Source organism: Rhinolophus sinicus, linkage group LG04 (assembly GCF_036562045.2).
Source record: "Rhinolophus sinicus isolate RSC01 linkage group LG04, ASM3656204v1, whole genome shotgun sequence".
Classification (NCBI taxonomy): domain Eukaryota; kingdom Metazoa; phylum Chordata; class Mammalia; order Chiroptera; family Rhinolophidae; genus Rhinolophus; species Rhinolophus sinicus.
The window spans coordinates 106,297,390-106,310,948 of NC_133754.1; the positions used below are offsets into that span (position 1 = coordinate 106,297,390).

The following is a 13,559-nucleotide window of genomic DNA, read 5'->3' on the forward strand; positions in this document are numbered from 1 at the left end:
AGCAGTTCTGGAAGTTCTCTTTCATGAGTGTCTTTAGTTGCACTGTTGTGGCTACCTCGATGTCCTGAATCATTTTGACTTTGGGGAAGAGCCAGAAGTCACATGCTGCCAGATCCGGTGAATAAGGGGGATGATGACACATGGTAATGTTTTTATTTGACAGAAATTGCTATATACTAGAAGCGATCTGTCACACGGAGCATTGTCATGATGGAGGATGATTCACAGCACATTTCAAAACACACCTACTCTCACCCATAGCTCACACCCGACTGCATTGAACAAGTTGAAACTTGTCACACACTGTTACTAAAGTTCGACGCGCCACTTCCCATATTGACGATCCCTGCCTTTCTGTTGGATGGCACTTGGCAGCAGAATTCACCGTATTTTGTGATCACAATGGAAAGGCTGTGGGTCATACATTGCTTCTGGTACACCAATTTCTGTTAAATAAAAACATTACCATGTGTCCTCATCCACCTTATTCACCAGTTCTGGTACTGTGCGACATCTGGCTCTTCCCCAAAGTCAAAATGACCATGAAAGGAAAGCGTTTTGAATCAATTCAGGACATCATGGCAGCCATGACAGCACAACTAAAGACACGAAAGAGAACTTCCAGAATTGCTTCAGAAAGTGGCAAGAACAATGGGATAAGTGTGTTTGAAGTGAAGGGGAGTATTTTGAGGGGGATTAATGGCAGTGTGTCTTTTACTGTAACAAGTTGTTTTTTTTTAATTTAAACATTCACTGTATTGTTTAATCACACCTGTATACCTACTATTGAGAGTATCCACAATATAAAGAGCTAGGAGACACTGGGACTACAAAGATGAATAAAAAGTTCCTGCTTTAATGGAATGCAGTCTAAGAAATGACTATTCTTAAGGACTCTACCTTTACCAAAGAAATTCACATACTTAGGCTTATGTTTTGATTGCTTTAAGCATTCTTGAAAACAATTAAATTCGGACCAGAACTGCAAGATTTTCTCTTCTTCGGCAGGAAAATTGATGTTTTCTGGAACTTGCTGAACCATATTGTTGCTGCAAGAGAAATCAAATGTATCATTCTTAAAAGATAAGTCTAGGAATAATAGAGTACCATATACTAAAATGACTACGTATTACTACCTATACTACATGGTATTTAAAAAATAATTACAGCTTTTTTGAGGTCAAGTTCACCTACCATAAAATTCACCCTTATAAAGTGTACAATTCCATAGTTTTTAGTATCTTTACAAGCGTGTGCAACCATCACCATGCTCTAATTCCAGAACATTTTCATCACTGCTCCCTCTTTGCCCTTTGAAAACCTGTACACATTAGCAGTCACTCTCTAGTCCCTCCTTCCCAATCCCTCTGACAACCATAAATTTGCTTTCTGCTTCTATAGATTTTCCTATTCTGGACAATACATCTAAATGGAATCATGTATCTATAGCCTATTTTGTCTGGCTTCTTTTGCTTAGAATTATGTTTTCAAGGCTCATCCATGTTGCAATACACATTCATACCTTATTATTTTTATGACTGAGTAATATTTCATTGTATAGATATATCACATTTTGTTTATCCACTCATCAGTTCATGAACATTAGGACTGTTTCCACTTTTTGGCTATTATAAATAATGCTGCTATGAATATTCATAAGATTTTGTGTGGACACATATTTTCAGTTATCTTGGGTACATATCTAGGAGTGAAATTGCTGGGTGATATGGTAACTCTGTAATGCACTTTTTAAGAAACTGCCAAGGTGGCCAGTTGGTTCAGTTGGTTAGAGGGCGGTGCTCATAACACCAAGGTTGCCAGCTCAATTCCCACATGGGCCAGTGAGCTGCACCCTCCACAACTAGATTGAAAACGACGACTTGACTTGGAGCTGAGCTGCGTCCTCCACAGCTAAACTGAAAACAACGACTTGACTTGCAGCTGATGGGTCCTGGAAAAACACACTGTTCCTTAATAAAAATTAAAAAAAATAAATAAATAAGAATAAAGGATGACAAAAAGAAAGTGCCAAAATGTTTTCCAAAGCTGCTACATCATTTTACATTCTTCCAGCAGTCAATGAGGGTTCCAGTTTCTCTAAGTCCTCGCTTTATCATCCATTATTGGATTACAGGAAATCCTAGTGGGTAAGAAGTGGTATCTCATTGTGGTTTTGATTTGCATTTCCCTAATGATTAGTGATGTTGAGCATGTGCTTAATCGTCATTTTTGTATTTTCTCAGAGAACTGTCTATTCCTCCTTTGCCCACTGTTTAACTGGGTTGTCTCTCTTTTGTTGAGTTGTAAGAGTTCTTTACATATTCCAGATACAAGCCCCTGATTATCAGTTACATAATTTGCAAAAAATTTCCCCTATTCTGTGGGTTGTCTTTTTATTTTCTTCATGGTATTCTCTAAAGCACATACATTTTTAATTTTGGTGAAGTCCAGTTTATCTATTTTTTGTCTTGTTACTTGAGCTTTTGGTGTCATGCCTAAGAAACCACTACCTAAAACAAGGTTGTGAATTCTTAGCTCTTGATTTAGCTCGTTGCTCCATTTTGTGTTATTTTTATAAACAGTGTAAAATAGGGATAAATGTTATTTTTTAAACTGTTGCAAAACTTGTGTCCAAATCATACTTTTCACCTATTTTTCAACTATAGTATAACATTTAGTAATTGTAGACAATATACTTCTAAAAGTAAACAAGAAAATATTGGGAATTCTATCTCATCACAAGAAAAATTCAGTAATAGTAATCTGAAAAAAATAATCAAAGTAGGTAAGAATTCGTATCTACACTCACAGGACAGAAAGCAATTCTGTTGAAATAACCTCATTTTGTTAACCTCAATAACAACAACCTGCTATTGAGGAATAACAAGAAAGACCTAAAAAAATTTGAAATTCAAAAGATGAGACTGTCATATTCAAATAATTCCTAGCTCATTCCAATTTTCCATTTTATCCCTTTTGTTGTTTATTCATGGTTTTTGGAAAGGACAAATCCTATACTTCTCTGATTTAATCACTAGTGAGAGAAGTCTTAAAATGTCCTTTTAAGAGTTTTACTAATAACCTCATGTAGAAACACTTGCCCAATCCATGGCTTAACTATCTAGCAAGCATTCTGGAGCCCATTCCTCCTCAAAGCTTATTTCGTCTCTCCTTTCCTTTATTTTTGAGATGTGAGAGTGCCTTTGAAGTTTACATAGGAAAAAAATAACAAAAGAACAGGCGGGCTGTTTAATTAACTCAACTATCCATTTCTGATTAGTGTGCCAGTAAATAGTACTAAATAGAAGTTGAAAGTATTTTGGATCTTCAGCTCTTTTTACAGCCTTTCGGGAACAGAAAGAGGTATTGGTTTGTGCATTTACTGATTTATTGAGGTCCTACTGGTTTAGTGACTACCTTATTAGAGACCAACAGAAACTTAAGGGAACTCATTGGAAGACTAGTAGATGTTTAGAAATCAACACATTTACTTCTGTCAAGTCTAATGATTACCAGGACCTACGGGAGCTATTAGAGTAGATTCACCAGCCCCACCTCTGAACAAGGAGTCAGAACCTGCATTTTTAACAAGATCCCAGGGGATTAGCATGCACATCAAAGTTTGAGTCACTATTCTGAAACTGTTCTAACCATTATTCAGGAATCCTTTTTTTTGAGAAAATGATATTTAAGCTTTCTGTGAAGATGGCTCATAACTCTTATAAATTTTTCTAGGGAGCCTCTACTCCCCCTAAGATTAGGATCCACTGCATTATGCCAAACACAAAGACCAATGTAATCGCATTGAGTTTTCCAGGAAAAGCCATGTATCAGTGACCGGGCTATGGTGGCTACTGAGAAGAAACAGCCCCCATGCATAAATCACAGGATTGCTCTGGCCCCTCACTTCCACTGGAGAGCTGTACCTGCACAACAGCATCCAGTAACCACAGGGCGCTGGGAGGGAGGGCGGGGGGGAATGGACCTCACCAGGTTTGCTGAGGAAAGCAATCACCTCTTCTTCCCTCACTACAATCCAGGCCTCCACACTTCCCTCCAACTCCTTCAGAGCACATTAGTCTCAACTTTCTGTTCGGCAATTTCTTGATATCCTCCTTCACCTTTACTTGTGCTTACCTCAGTAGATCTTGGAAAAGCAGACAAAAAATTTTTTGTTAAACTAAATCTCATGATCTTCCTTGTCACCTGCTCCCATTTTTAATTCCACTGTAGTAGTTCCATTACTCATTCCCATTACCTGAATTTTCTGTCATCTTTACTACCAGATACCCACATTCTACTGATCACCAAGTCATATGGATCCGAGTCTATTTTTCTGTTCCCCTTTCTTCATATCGAGGTCTTCATAACTTGTTACATTAAGTCAAATTTAACCCCAGAGGTTGCCATGTTCAGCCTTTTCTCAGTTTAGTAATATCGTAGTAACAAATACCCCAGATATACAAATATAGAAAATATGTACAAACACAGTAATTGAAGCATTGTTTCTATAAACAAATATCTGAAAATAACTTAAAATATTCATGAACAGATGACTAAAATAAATTACGGTACATCAACACCATACAGGCATTAAAAATAAGTCATAATATATCAAATATACATATTTCCTATACATATTAAGAGGAAGTCATAGTTATAGCAATTTATACTATGTGTATCACAGCATCACTTTCAAGAGAATCTTTATTTAAGTAATTTTGTATTTGAATAAAGAAGGCTATCCACCAAACTTAACTATAGGTACCATCAGGGAATAGAATTTGGAGGGGAAGGCATGAAAGAACAGATCTTTATTTGTTACTTCTGACAAGGGGAAAATTCTGAGATGTTCTAAATTAAATTACAGTGGCCAGAGAGTGAGAGACAGAACTCTTAGGTTGTTAATGAACTTCCAGGTGACTATTTCCACTTGTTCAACCAGGCACCATCTAACTCCAGGAGCCTCTGCTTGTTGTTTCCATGTGGGTTTTCTGGACTGCTGCCCCCAGCAATCTACAGGAGTGGACATTTGTTCATGCAGACTCTGTGCCTATCCCAGACCTGGCCCTGCTTCACCTTCTCTCATCCTTTGCCCATAGTTAACATTAATTCTTTCAGTTTACCTTCCTTCCTCCTCCCCCCTAACTTAATGTATAAAAAACGCTTGCTGCCTGATCACTGCACTGTACACCTGAAGCTGAAGAATAATGAATGTCAACTACAAGTTTATATATATATATATAAACTATATATATATATGTATATATATATGTGTGTATATGTATGTGTGTGTGTGTATATATATATATATATATATGTATGTATATATATATGTGTGTGTGTGTGCTTACAAGAAGTGGAGTACAGCATTAGGAATAGAGACAGTAGAAATGTAATGGCTGTGTGAGATGTCAGAGCGATTGTGGATGGGGGAGGGGGGTTGACACAGTGTGAGGGATATAAATGATAAACGTCTATTACTTTGTTTTGTGCACCTAAAACTAATTAAAAATAAAAGGATTAAAAAAAAAACTGGACTTCTCAAGGGTATGCCAGTGGTGGAGGTGAGGGGCAATGGCTGCCCACAGAAGCTTGGTAAGAATTATCCCAAGTCAAGTTTTCTCCTTCTTTGAGGAAGATGTAAAAAGTTTCAACCAGATTTCTATATCAAGATGGTAGATTCAGCACATGAGTTTACCTGTCTTCTTTCCCCAAATCGATTTAAACTTTATTAAATATATACAATGTTAAGAAAAAAATGCTTGCAAAATTCTGGGATTATGGACATGCTATCTTTTCTACCTAGCCACGCTGCTGGTAGTAGCCACGGCCCAAGACCAGTCTTCTTTTTGGCTAGCATTTTTGGCTCAATAAAACCTTACTTACAAAAGACTTTCAGCAGTGAAAGTTAAAATTTTTTTTAACACTTCATAGTACTCTGCTTTGATTTTTGTTTTGCATTACATACTAACTTTATCACAAAATAAAGAGAAAAAGAAATATTCTATATGCTACATACCACTGTAGAGTAGTAACCTTAATGGAAAAGCTCTGAAAGTAATATTTCTGTATTAAAAAAAAAATCCAATGCCTCCTCATTCCCAACAGAATTCGGTAGACTTTTCAGTGGAACACTCAGGGCCACCATGATCTTACCCCAAATTATTCTTACTCCTGACTTTTATGCCTATAAAACTCAAGCTACAGCTATATCACACTCTTGGTCACTGTTGAAAAACAAAACCGTTTTCCTCTATCAGGCCCTTTCTCTTAATACTCTAACATTACACAGCTTAAATGTATTCTCCTTTAGGAAGTTTCCACCAATCCCCATTTTTCAGAATATCCCCTCCCCTGAATCTGTTCCTCTCCTACACATTGTGGTTTATTTGCACCGAAATGTCCCCTACACCCTCCAATTCAACTGTAAGCTTGTTGCCGGCAGTAGGATTTTACTATCTAACCTCCAGTGTGTGTTTACACATGGTAAGTGCTCAAAAAATGTTTGTTTAAATGAATCCCGCTGTCACCATCCTTAGTTTCCTCTAGTGACACTCTTTCCACCTGCCTTTCCAATCTATCCCACTCTATGAGCTCTTCCTAGCCCAAGATAATGGTTAAGAGGATTGGCTTTGGAATTTGACAGTTTTGGTGTGAACACTTAATATGTGAGATATAAGAAAAGTTATTCAACCTTTAAACCTCAGTTGTAGCATCTGTAAAATAAATGTCATAAACACAATGCTAACTTAATGAAATAATGGCTATTACAGCTTACAGCAATCACATGTCATCTATATAAATATTACTTCTTTGCCCACAAATTCCAGTCTATTGCCCTTGCCCAGCCACTGTATCATCTTTCTCAGAATATTTAAATAGTACAACCAATGGTTAGCTTTCTCTCCCCTACTGTCCACCATTTTACCGATAATTTACTTTTCAAAAGTTCATACTGGCAGGCCCCGTGGCTCAGGCGGTTAGAGCTCCATGCTCCTAACTCCGAAGGCTGCTGGTTCGATTCCCACATGGGTCAGTGGGCTCTCAACCACAAGGCTGCCAGTTCAATTCCTCGAGTCCCGCAAGGGATGGTGGGCTGCGCCCCCTGCAACTAAAGATCGAACACGGCACCTTGAGCTGAGCTGCCTCTGAGCTCCCAGATGGCTCAGTTGGTTGCAGTGCATCCTCTCAACCACAAGGTTGCCAGTTCGACTCCCGCAAGGGATGGTGGGCTGTGCCCCCTGCAACTAGCAACAGCAACTGGACCGGGAGTTGAGCTGCGCCCTCCACAACTAAGACTGAAAGGAGAACAACCTGACTTGGAAAAAAGGCCTGGAAGTACACACTGTTCCCCAATAAAGTCCTGTTTCCCTTCCCCAATAAAATCTTTAAAATAAAAATAAAATAAAAAATAAAAATAAAATAAAAAATAAAAAACAAATAAAAATAAAGAAATAAAAAAAAGTCAATACCCAGTAAAAAAAAAAAGTTTATATTACTAGAAATCCCCGAAATCTAGTATTTTGCCTCTAGTTTCATCCTTCCTGAGATCTCTGCAAAACCTGAATGCTAAAAGAAATACTGTGCCACTTTATACAAACTCATCTTCTCTCTGGACACATTTCAAACACCACTTTTCAGGAAGGAAACCATAAATTCATAAGGCTGGAAGCTAAGTGATTACTGCCCACTTCCTGAATCAAGTTTGAAATCCTGCTGTACATAAAAGTCCAGAGGAACCTTTTTAAAAAAAATTAAAAGTTTATTCAGATAATGATTTGCAAACCAGGAGTGTAGTCCTTGGTATGAATGGAAAATCCAAAACAGGATTGATAAAGGCAAAAGTTGCAAGGTGCTGATGATCAAAGAGATAGGTTGCCAGGGGAAACAAGATCCTAAACCTACATCACCGGTTTTCTAATTGGAGGAGGTAACTGGACTTTCAACCCTGGGCTGACTCTGCGGTTGTTAAGATCAGAACAATGGGTAATACGTGATTAAGCATTATCAACATTTGTTGTTTCAGCCCAGGCCTGTAGAACAAAAAACTGTCTTTGATCACACCATTATAGTGCAGGGAGTATTATTTAAGAACCATGCAAGGAGTACAATTTTACTACTTGATTTATCAAGTAGTAAAATCAGCACAGGGCCGTGGGAGGAAAGGGCTGCTTGCTCTGCAGGCAGTTTGGGACGCCAAAAAGGCCAAGTTATGCTCTGTAAGCAGTTTTAGAGCGCCAGCTGTAAAAAATCCAAATATTGGGCCACAAGTTATGACATTAAAGTTCTTATGTCTTCACTGCTATACTTTACTAAGGTCCCCTGGCCCTCTCACTCCCTCCCCTAACTCCTTATCTTCAAGGCCCCAAGCCCATCGCAGCTCCTGAGAAGCCATCTCCTTCCCCCACTTTCAAATCCCACGGAAGATGTGCCCTCCTTCTCTGTGCACAATGAACTGCACCGGCAGACTGTATGCGAGTCCGGGACGAGGACGCCGTGCTTACTCTCCTCTAACCCCAGGCACCCAGCAATAAACGCTCCTTCTTCCAGCGAGCCTCGGAATTGATCTGTTCATACCTCGACTTCCAAGTCATTTCTAAGTTCGCCCACTTTCTGCACTTACTCCAGCAAGCTCTATCACACCAAATTCCACAACCACCCAACGGTTTAAGCGTTACCATGATCCCCGTCTGAAGAGGCACTTCCCAGGGTTGCCACCCTCCGCCCGAGAGCCTGGATTCGTACCCGGTTCTGAGGTCTTTAGCTACAATTCCTCCCAATTTTCTACTTGGAAATAGATATATTCGCAACTAACCCACAGCTCTGAAGAAACATTAAAAAAAACAACCTTGCGTACCACACAGAGGTGCCGTACCTGAGAGGGCCCCGGGCCCGAGCGCCTCACAAGGAGCCGCGTGCACGCCACAGTCAGATGTCGCGAGGTGATGCAAGACCCTGACAGCGGCCCGCACAGAGGACGGAAGGCCTCATCGTCTAATCAGCGTGCGCGGCTGCAAACCCATCAACAAGCCGGACAACGATTGGCTGCGCGGGGCTCTGGCTATGCCCATCCAGGTCGCGCTCCGCGGTGCCTGCTGGGATGGCGGCTGGATGGTTCCACGCCGCTGGGGCTGAAGTGGAGGAAATGACCATGTAGTGGTTGGTCTCCGGCGAGGGGCCGGACTGGGACAGGCATGGAAGGGCGGCTGAAGTTCTGCATCCTGACCGGGCGTTGTTTCACAGCTGTACGCGTTTGTCAGTGTTCACCTCTATGTACATTGGACAAATCAAATCTAACGACAGTGGCCTCAGTAATTACACTGTGGGGCCATAAGCATGCAATCCCAAGGTTGCATTCCTAGGTGACCGTTAAAGGAAAGCAGCTTGGCTCTAGAGCTATGTTTTTCATTGTGGTGGAGTCCTCCAAATCAGGACTTTGCAAAAATGCGGAGTACTGGGCCGCGTTCCAAGCCTGCTGAGACTGGAGGTGGGTCACAAACATCTGCATTTTAACAGGCATCCTGGATAATTCTACACACTAAAATTCCTGACTCACCTAGAAAAACGCAGGGGCCACAATACTATGTCTGGACGGAGCTGAAGCACTGGTGGGCAGTGGTGTTCCAGCGAAGGCTCCTTTTCTGTTCCTTCAGTGCCACCGCTAGAGTTCTGGATTTTACTGCAGTGATTATGGTAAACGGCAATATGGAGAGAGAAAACAAAAAGGAAAGAAATACCTGGTAACCAGCCTTAAAATTGTTTTAATGTTTCCTGTTATGAAAACAAAATTATTTATCTGCTTATGTATTTAATACTGTTGTGTGTCTGCCTGGCACCAATGCATCTGCTGGTTAAAAACCAAAGAATCTGGAGTTATGCAAAGGACAGTAGATCTCCAGCTTTGGCACCAAAGACGATGAAGGAAATTTTAGGCCTTGACAACTTGAGAGTAATTCTGCATGTGACTGTTTATTGTACCCATTAAAGGAGTTACGAAACTCAGGTTCTGCTGCTTGCTGCTCCTGAGCCAATGATCAAGAGACAAGGTTGGTGGAAAGAAAAGTTCATTCAAAATGCCAGCATTCAGGGATGGTGGACTGCTGTCTCAAATACTTTCTTCTCCGTTACAAGAATGGCCAGGTTTTATAGGCACCTTAAGAAAAAAAGAAAAGAAAAAGGGGAGTTAGGAGGTTCCTGGGTGCTGACGCTTGGAAAATTCCTACTAGGGTCAGTTTTGCTTCCGGATAGTTATCTAGAACTCGGTCATGGGGGTGTTGTGTCATCCGATGGAAAACTGCAAGGGAGTTGCAGGCTGGTTTTTGGCGCTCAGGTGTTTAAGGGCTGAGTTAGTTTCTTCCAAGTTAGTGTTTTGGTGATTAACCTGATTAATACCTTTACAAGGTATGCATGTAACCTTGGGAAGAACAGAGCAATTGAATCAGGCAGGAGAGGAAGGCAACAAAAACTAAATTAGATTGTTAAATCTTGAAAAATATACCGTCACCCTTATAAAGGGACAGAAAAACTTGATCTGGCCAGAATATGTAGAAAACATTCCCATAGTAAGTTAAAAGAACAGTTTGATTGTCTATGTAGCGTTCATTCAACAGTCACTTAAGGTCTAGGAACACCCTACTGAGTGTCAGGGACAAGAGTAAAGTGGGTTTCATGTCCTTCCTCAAAGGGGTAACTCTTGACCCAATAACTTATCTCACTTACATATATTTAGTAGTTATGTGTCTTCAGCTTATTAACTAGAAGTACTTGGAGTGTTTTAAGTCTTTACATTCCTCAAGTTGCCACCTTGTTCAGATCCTTTTTATTATGTCTAGACCAGGGGTGTCCAAACTGCGGCCTGTGATCCATTGTTAATTGGCCCGCAGCAAATTCCAAAAATATATTTAGTTTGCTTAAATAAACCAGGTGAGGCAATACGTACTTCACCTCGAGTGAGTGGCCCAGCTGTTTGTGTATTTTACCGCATATGGCCCTTGGTGAAAAACGTTGAAAAAAGTTTGGACACCCCTGGTCTAGACAGTCCAGATTAGAGCAGGACAGAGGGCTCCCAGACAGATGAGACCAGGGGAAAAAGGCAGGGGTGAGGATAGGTATGATTATTTAAAAATTGGATTGAGAAACATTTTATGGTACTGTTGGGAGGTATGGGAAGACTAGGTCTAGAAAAAGCTGAGCAAGTGAGAAAAGGAGATTCTAGGAAAAAAGTTAAATGTAGTCCAAATATACTACTTGGATTAGAGTTAAATCCTGTTTTCGAGTAGGAAGTCAATAAGTAATGTCTAAAATTGAAAAACCAGGAACTCATAGCATAAGCATGTTAGGTAGAAATACTGAGTTAAGTATCAGGAAGCAGATACAATTGTTGAAGGTGGTTGTATCTTGGGAGCAGGAATTTGGGTTAGGATGCCTACTTGATGTTGCTTTGGTTTGGAGATGTAGAGCATGACGACAGATTTAAACATGATCACAAGTTGACACTCCTCCCACTGAGAGGTGAGGGTCTATGTCCCCTCTACCTTTTTAACAAATTCTTTTTGTATTAGTTTCACGTGTATAAAACAACATAATGATTAGACATTTACACCCCTCACATAGTGATAACCCCAACAAGTCCCTCTGACATTGTACGAGGTCGGACAATTAAGTTCACGAACTCATCCTAGAAAAAGTGCTACCTACCTCACTGCTGAATATCACTATGGTCACCTTTGGTGAAGTGCTCACTCCCCTTGGGAAGCTCTGCACCAACACCAGCACCTAGTCCACCCTTCAAAGCAATTTTGGAACTCTTTCTGGAATGGCCATCAGAGCTATCTTCGTATTACCTTTGATGTCCTGAATGTCATCAAAATGTCTTCCTTTCAATATTTCCTTTATCTTCGGGTAAAGCAAGAAGTCATTGGGGGCCAGATCAGGTGAGTAGGGAGGGTGTTCCAATACAGTTATTTGTTTACTGGCTAAAAACTCCCTCACTAACGGTGCTGAGTGAGCTGGTGCATTGTCGTGATGCAAGAGTCATGAATTGTTGGCAAAAAGTTCAGGTCGTGTAACTTTTTCACAAAGCCTTTTCAGCACTTCCAAATAGTAAACTTGGTTAACTGTTTGTCCACTGGTACAAATTCATAATGAATAATCCCTCTGATATCAAAAAAGGTCAGCAACATTGTTGCAACAAGTTCACGAACTTAATTGTCAGAGCTCGTATATAGCTGTTACAATACCATTGCCTACATTCCCTATGCTGTACTTTACATCCTGAGACTGTGTGTGTGTGTGTGTATATATATATATATATAAATATATATATATATATAAAATCGTTGCCAGTCAGTATTATTCTACATCAGCTTCAGGTGTACAGCGCAGTGGTCAGGCATCTGTAGTCTATGAAGTGATCCCCCTGATAAGTCCAGTGCCTCCTTGCACCTTACACAATCTTTACAACATTGTTTATAATCCCCATACTGTATTTCACTATTTTGTGACTACCAATTTGTACTTTCTAATCCCTTCACCTTCTCCCCCATCCTCCAACCTCCCAATGTCCCCTTCTTTTGAGTCTAGGTGGGCTCTGTTGTTTTGACCTATAGAATATAGTGGAAATGACTCAGCCAATTGCTGGGCTAGGCCTTAAGAGACTGGCAGCTTTTGCTTCCTGCTCCTGAAGCCTGTGTCCCTACCGTAAGGAAACCCACAGGCACTGAGTGAGTGTGCCATCTTAGAAGTGGATCCACCAGCTGAGCCACTCCAGTGACACTACATGGAATAGAAATGAGCAGTTCCTACTGAGTCCTGAATAATTGCTTATTTGTGAGCAAAATAAATGAATGGGATGACTTATCATACAGCAAGAGATAAGAAGGTATAAATGTAACACAACATGAGAAGGTGGAACATTTGGATTATTTATCCTGCTAAGTGACTTTCCATTCTCCCTGAAATCTGAAGTCTTAGAAACACAGGAATGACTCTTCAGCTACTCAGTTCCTTGGACCTTGTTTATTAAAAAATGTATGTACTGAGGACCCACTATGTGCTAGACACGGTTCTAGGCAGTGGGGACTTAATCGTTAACCAGAAGACATTCCAGCCCTTATTAAATGGATATTCAATCAAGATATAAACCAATAAATTCTTAATGTCAGATATACACTTTATGGCTCAATGATACTCCCTTGGGATTGTCTATATAATGCAATTTTGTACAGATCCCAGTTTCATAAGAGGTTTATCTTTCATTCCAGTCAGGTTGATTTAACAAGGTATTAAATCTGCTTCCCTATATGGACTTAGGGTCCTGACTCCTGACTGTCTACATACCTTTTAGGCACTTGGACTTTTCATAAATCTCTGGTTTAAGTAGAATTTTGGGATTGATGAGCCTGCCTCTATCAATTCCTGGAGGCCAAGGACAGAAAAACTCTGTATTTTGCATCCCTTTCTGGTCCTCACAGAACTCTCCCATGATGTTGGTGGAAAATATCCTGCAGTTCAGTAAGTTATTCATCAGAATGCAAGTACAGAACTCAAGTTTGACT

General features: G+C 40.2%; 2 protein-coding genes and 1 non-coding gene across 8 annotated transcripts in view; 1 reads left to right on the plus strand and 2 right to left on the minus strand.

Moving 5' to 3' along the window:
• Nucleotides 1-8,997, minus strand: part of IARS1 (isoleucyl-tRNA synthetase 1) — an 89,571-nt gene extending 80,574 nt beyond the window's left edge. For 4 of the 6 annotated variants that reach the window (XR_012495644.1, XM_019713835.2, XM_019713840.2 and 1 more), the window contains exons 1-3: nt 8,879-8,997; nt 3,991-4,147; nt 924-1,049 (exon numbers count right to left, since the gene is read on the minus strand). Coding sequence is in view for 4 of the 6 variants with exons in the window: in XM_019713835.2 (XP_019569394.1) it covers nt 924-1,049; nt 3,991-4,076 (212 nt within the window). In the remaining 2 variants the exon portion in view is untranslated. The remainder of the gene's footprint in view (nt 1-923; nt 1,050-3,990; nt 4,148-8,878) is intronic. The other 2 variants (XR_012495645.1, XM_019713838.2) reach the window with 1 other exon arrangement.
• Nucleotides 3,824-3,956, minus strand: LOC141571444 (small nucleolar RNA SNORA84). The gene has a single exon (XR_012496184.1). It is a non-coding gene; the product is annotated as a small nucleolar RNA SNORA84 (small nucleolar RNA).
• Nucleotides 8,998-9,095: 98 nt separating the features above from the next.
• CENPP (centromere protein P) overlaps nt 9,096-13,559 on the plus strand; it is a 261,592-nt gene continuing 257,128 nt past the window's right edge. Inside the window, exon 1 of the mRNA XM_019713830.2 lies at nt 9,096-10,049. The gene's annotated coding sequence lies outside the window, so the exon portion shown is untranslated. The remainder of the gene's footprint in view (nt 10,050-13,559) is intronic.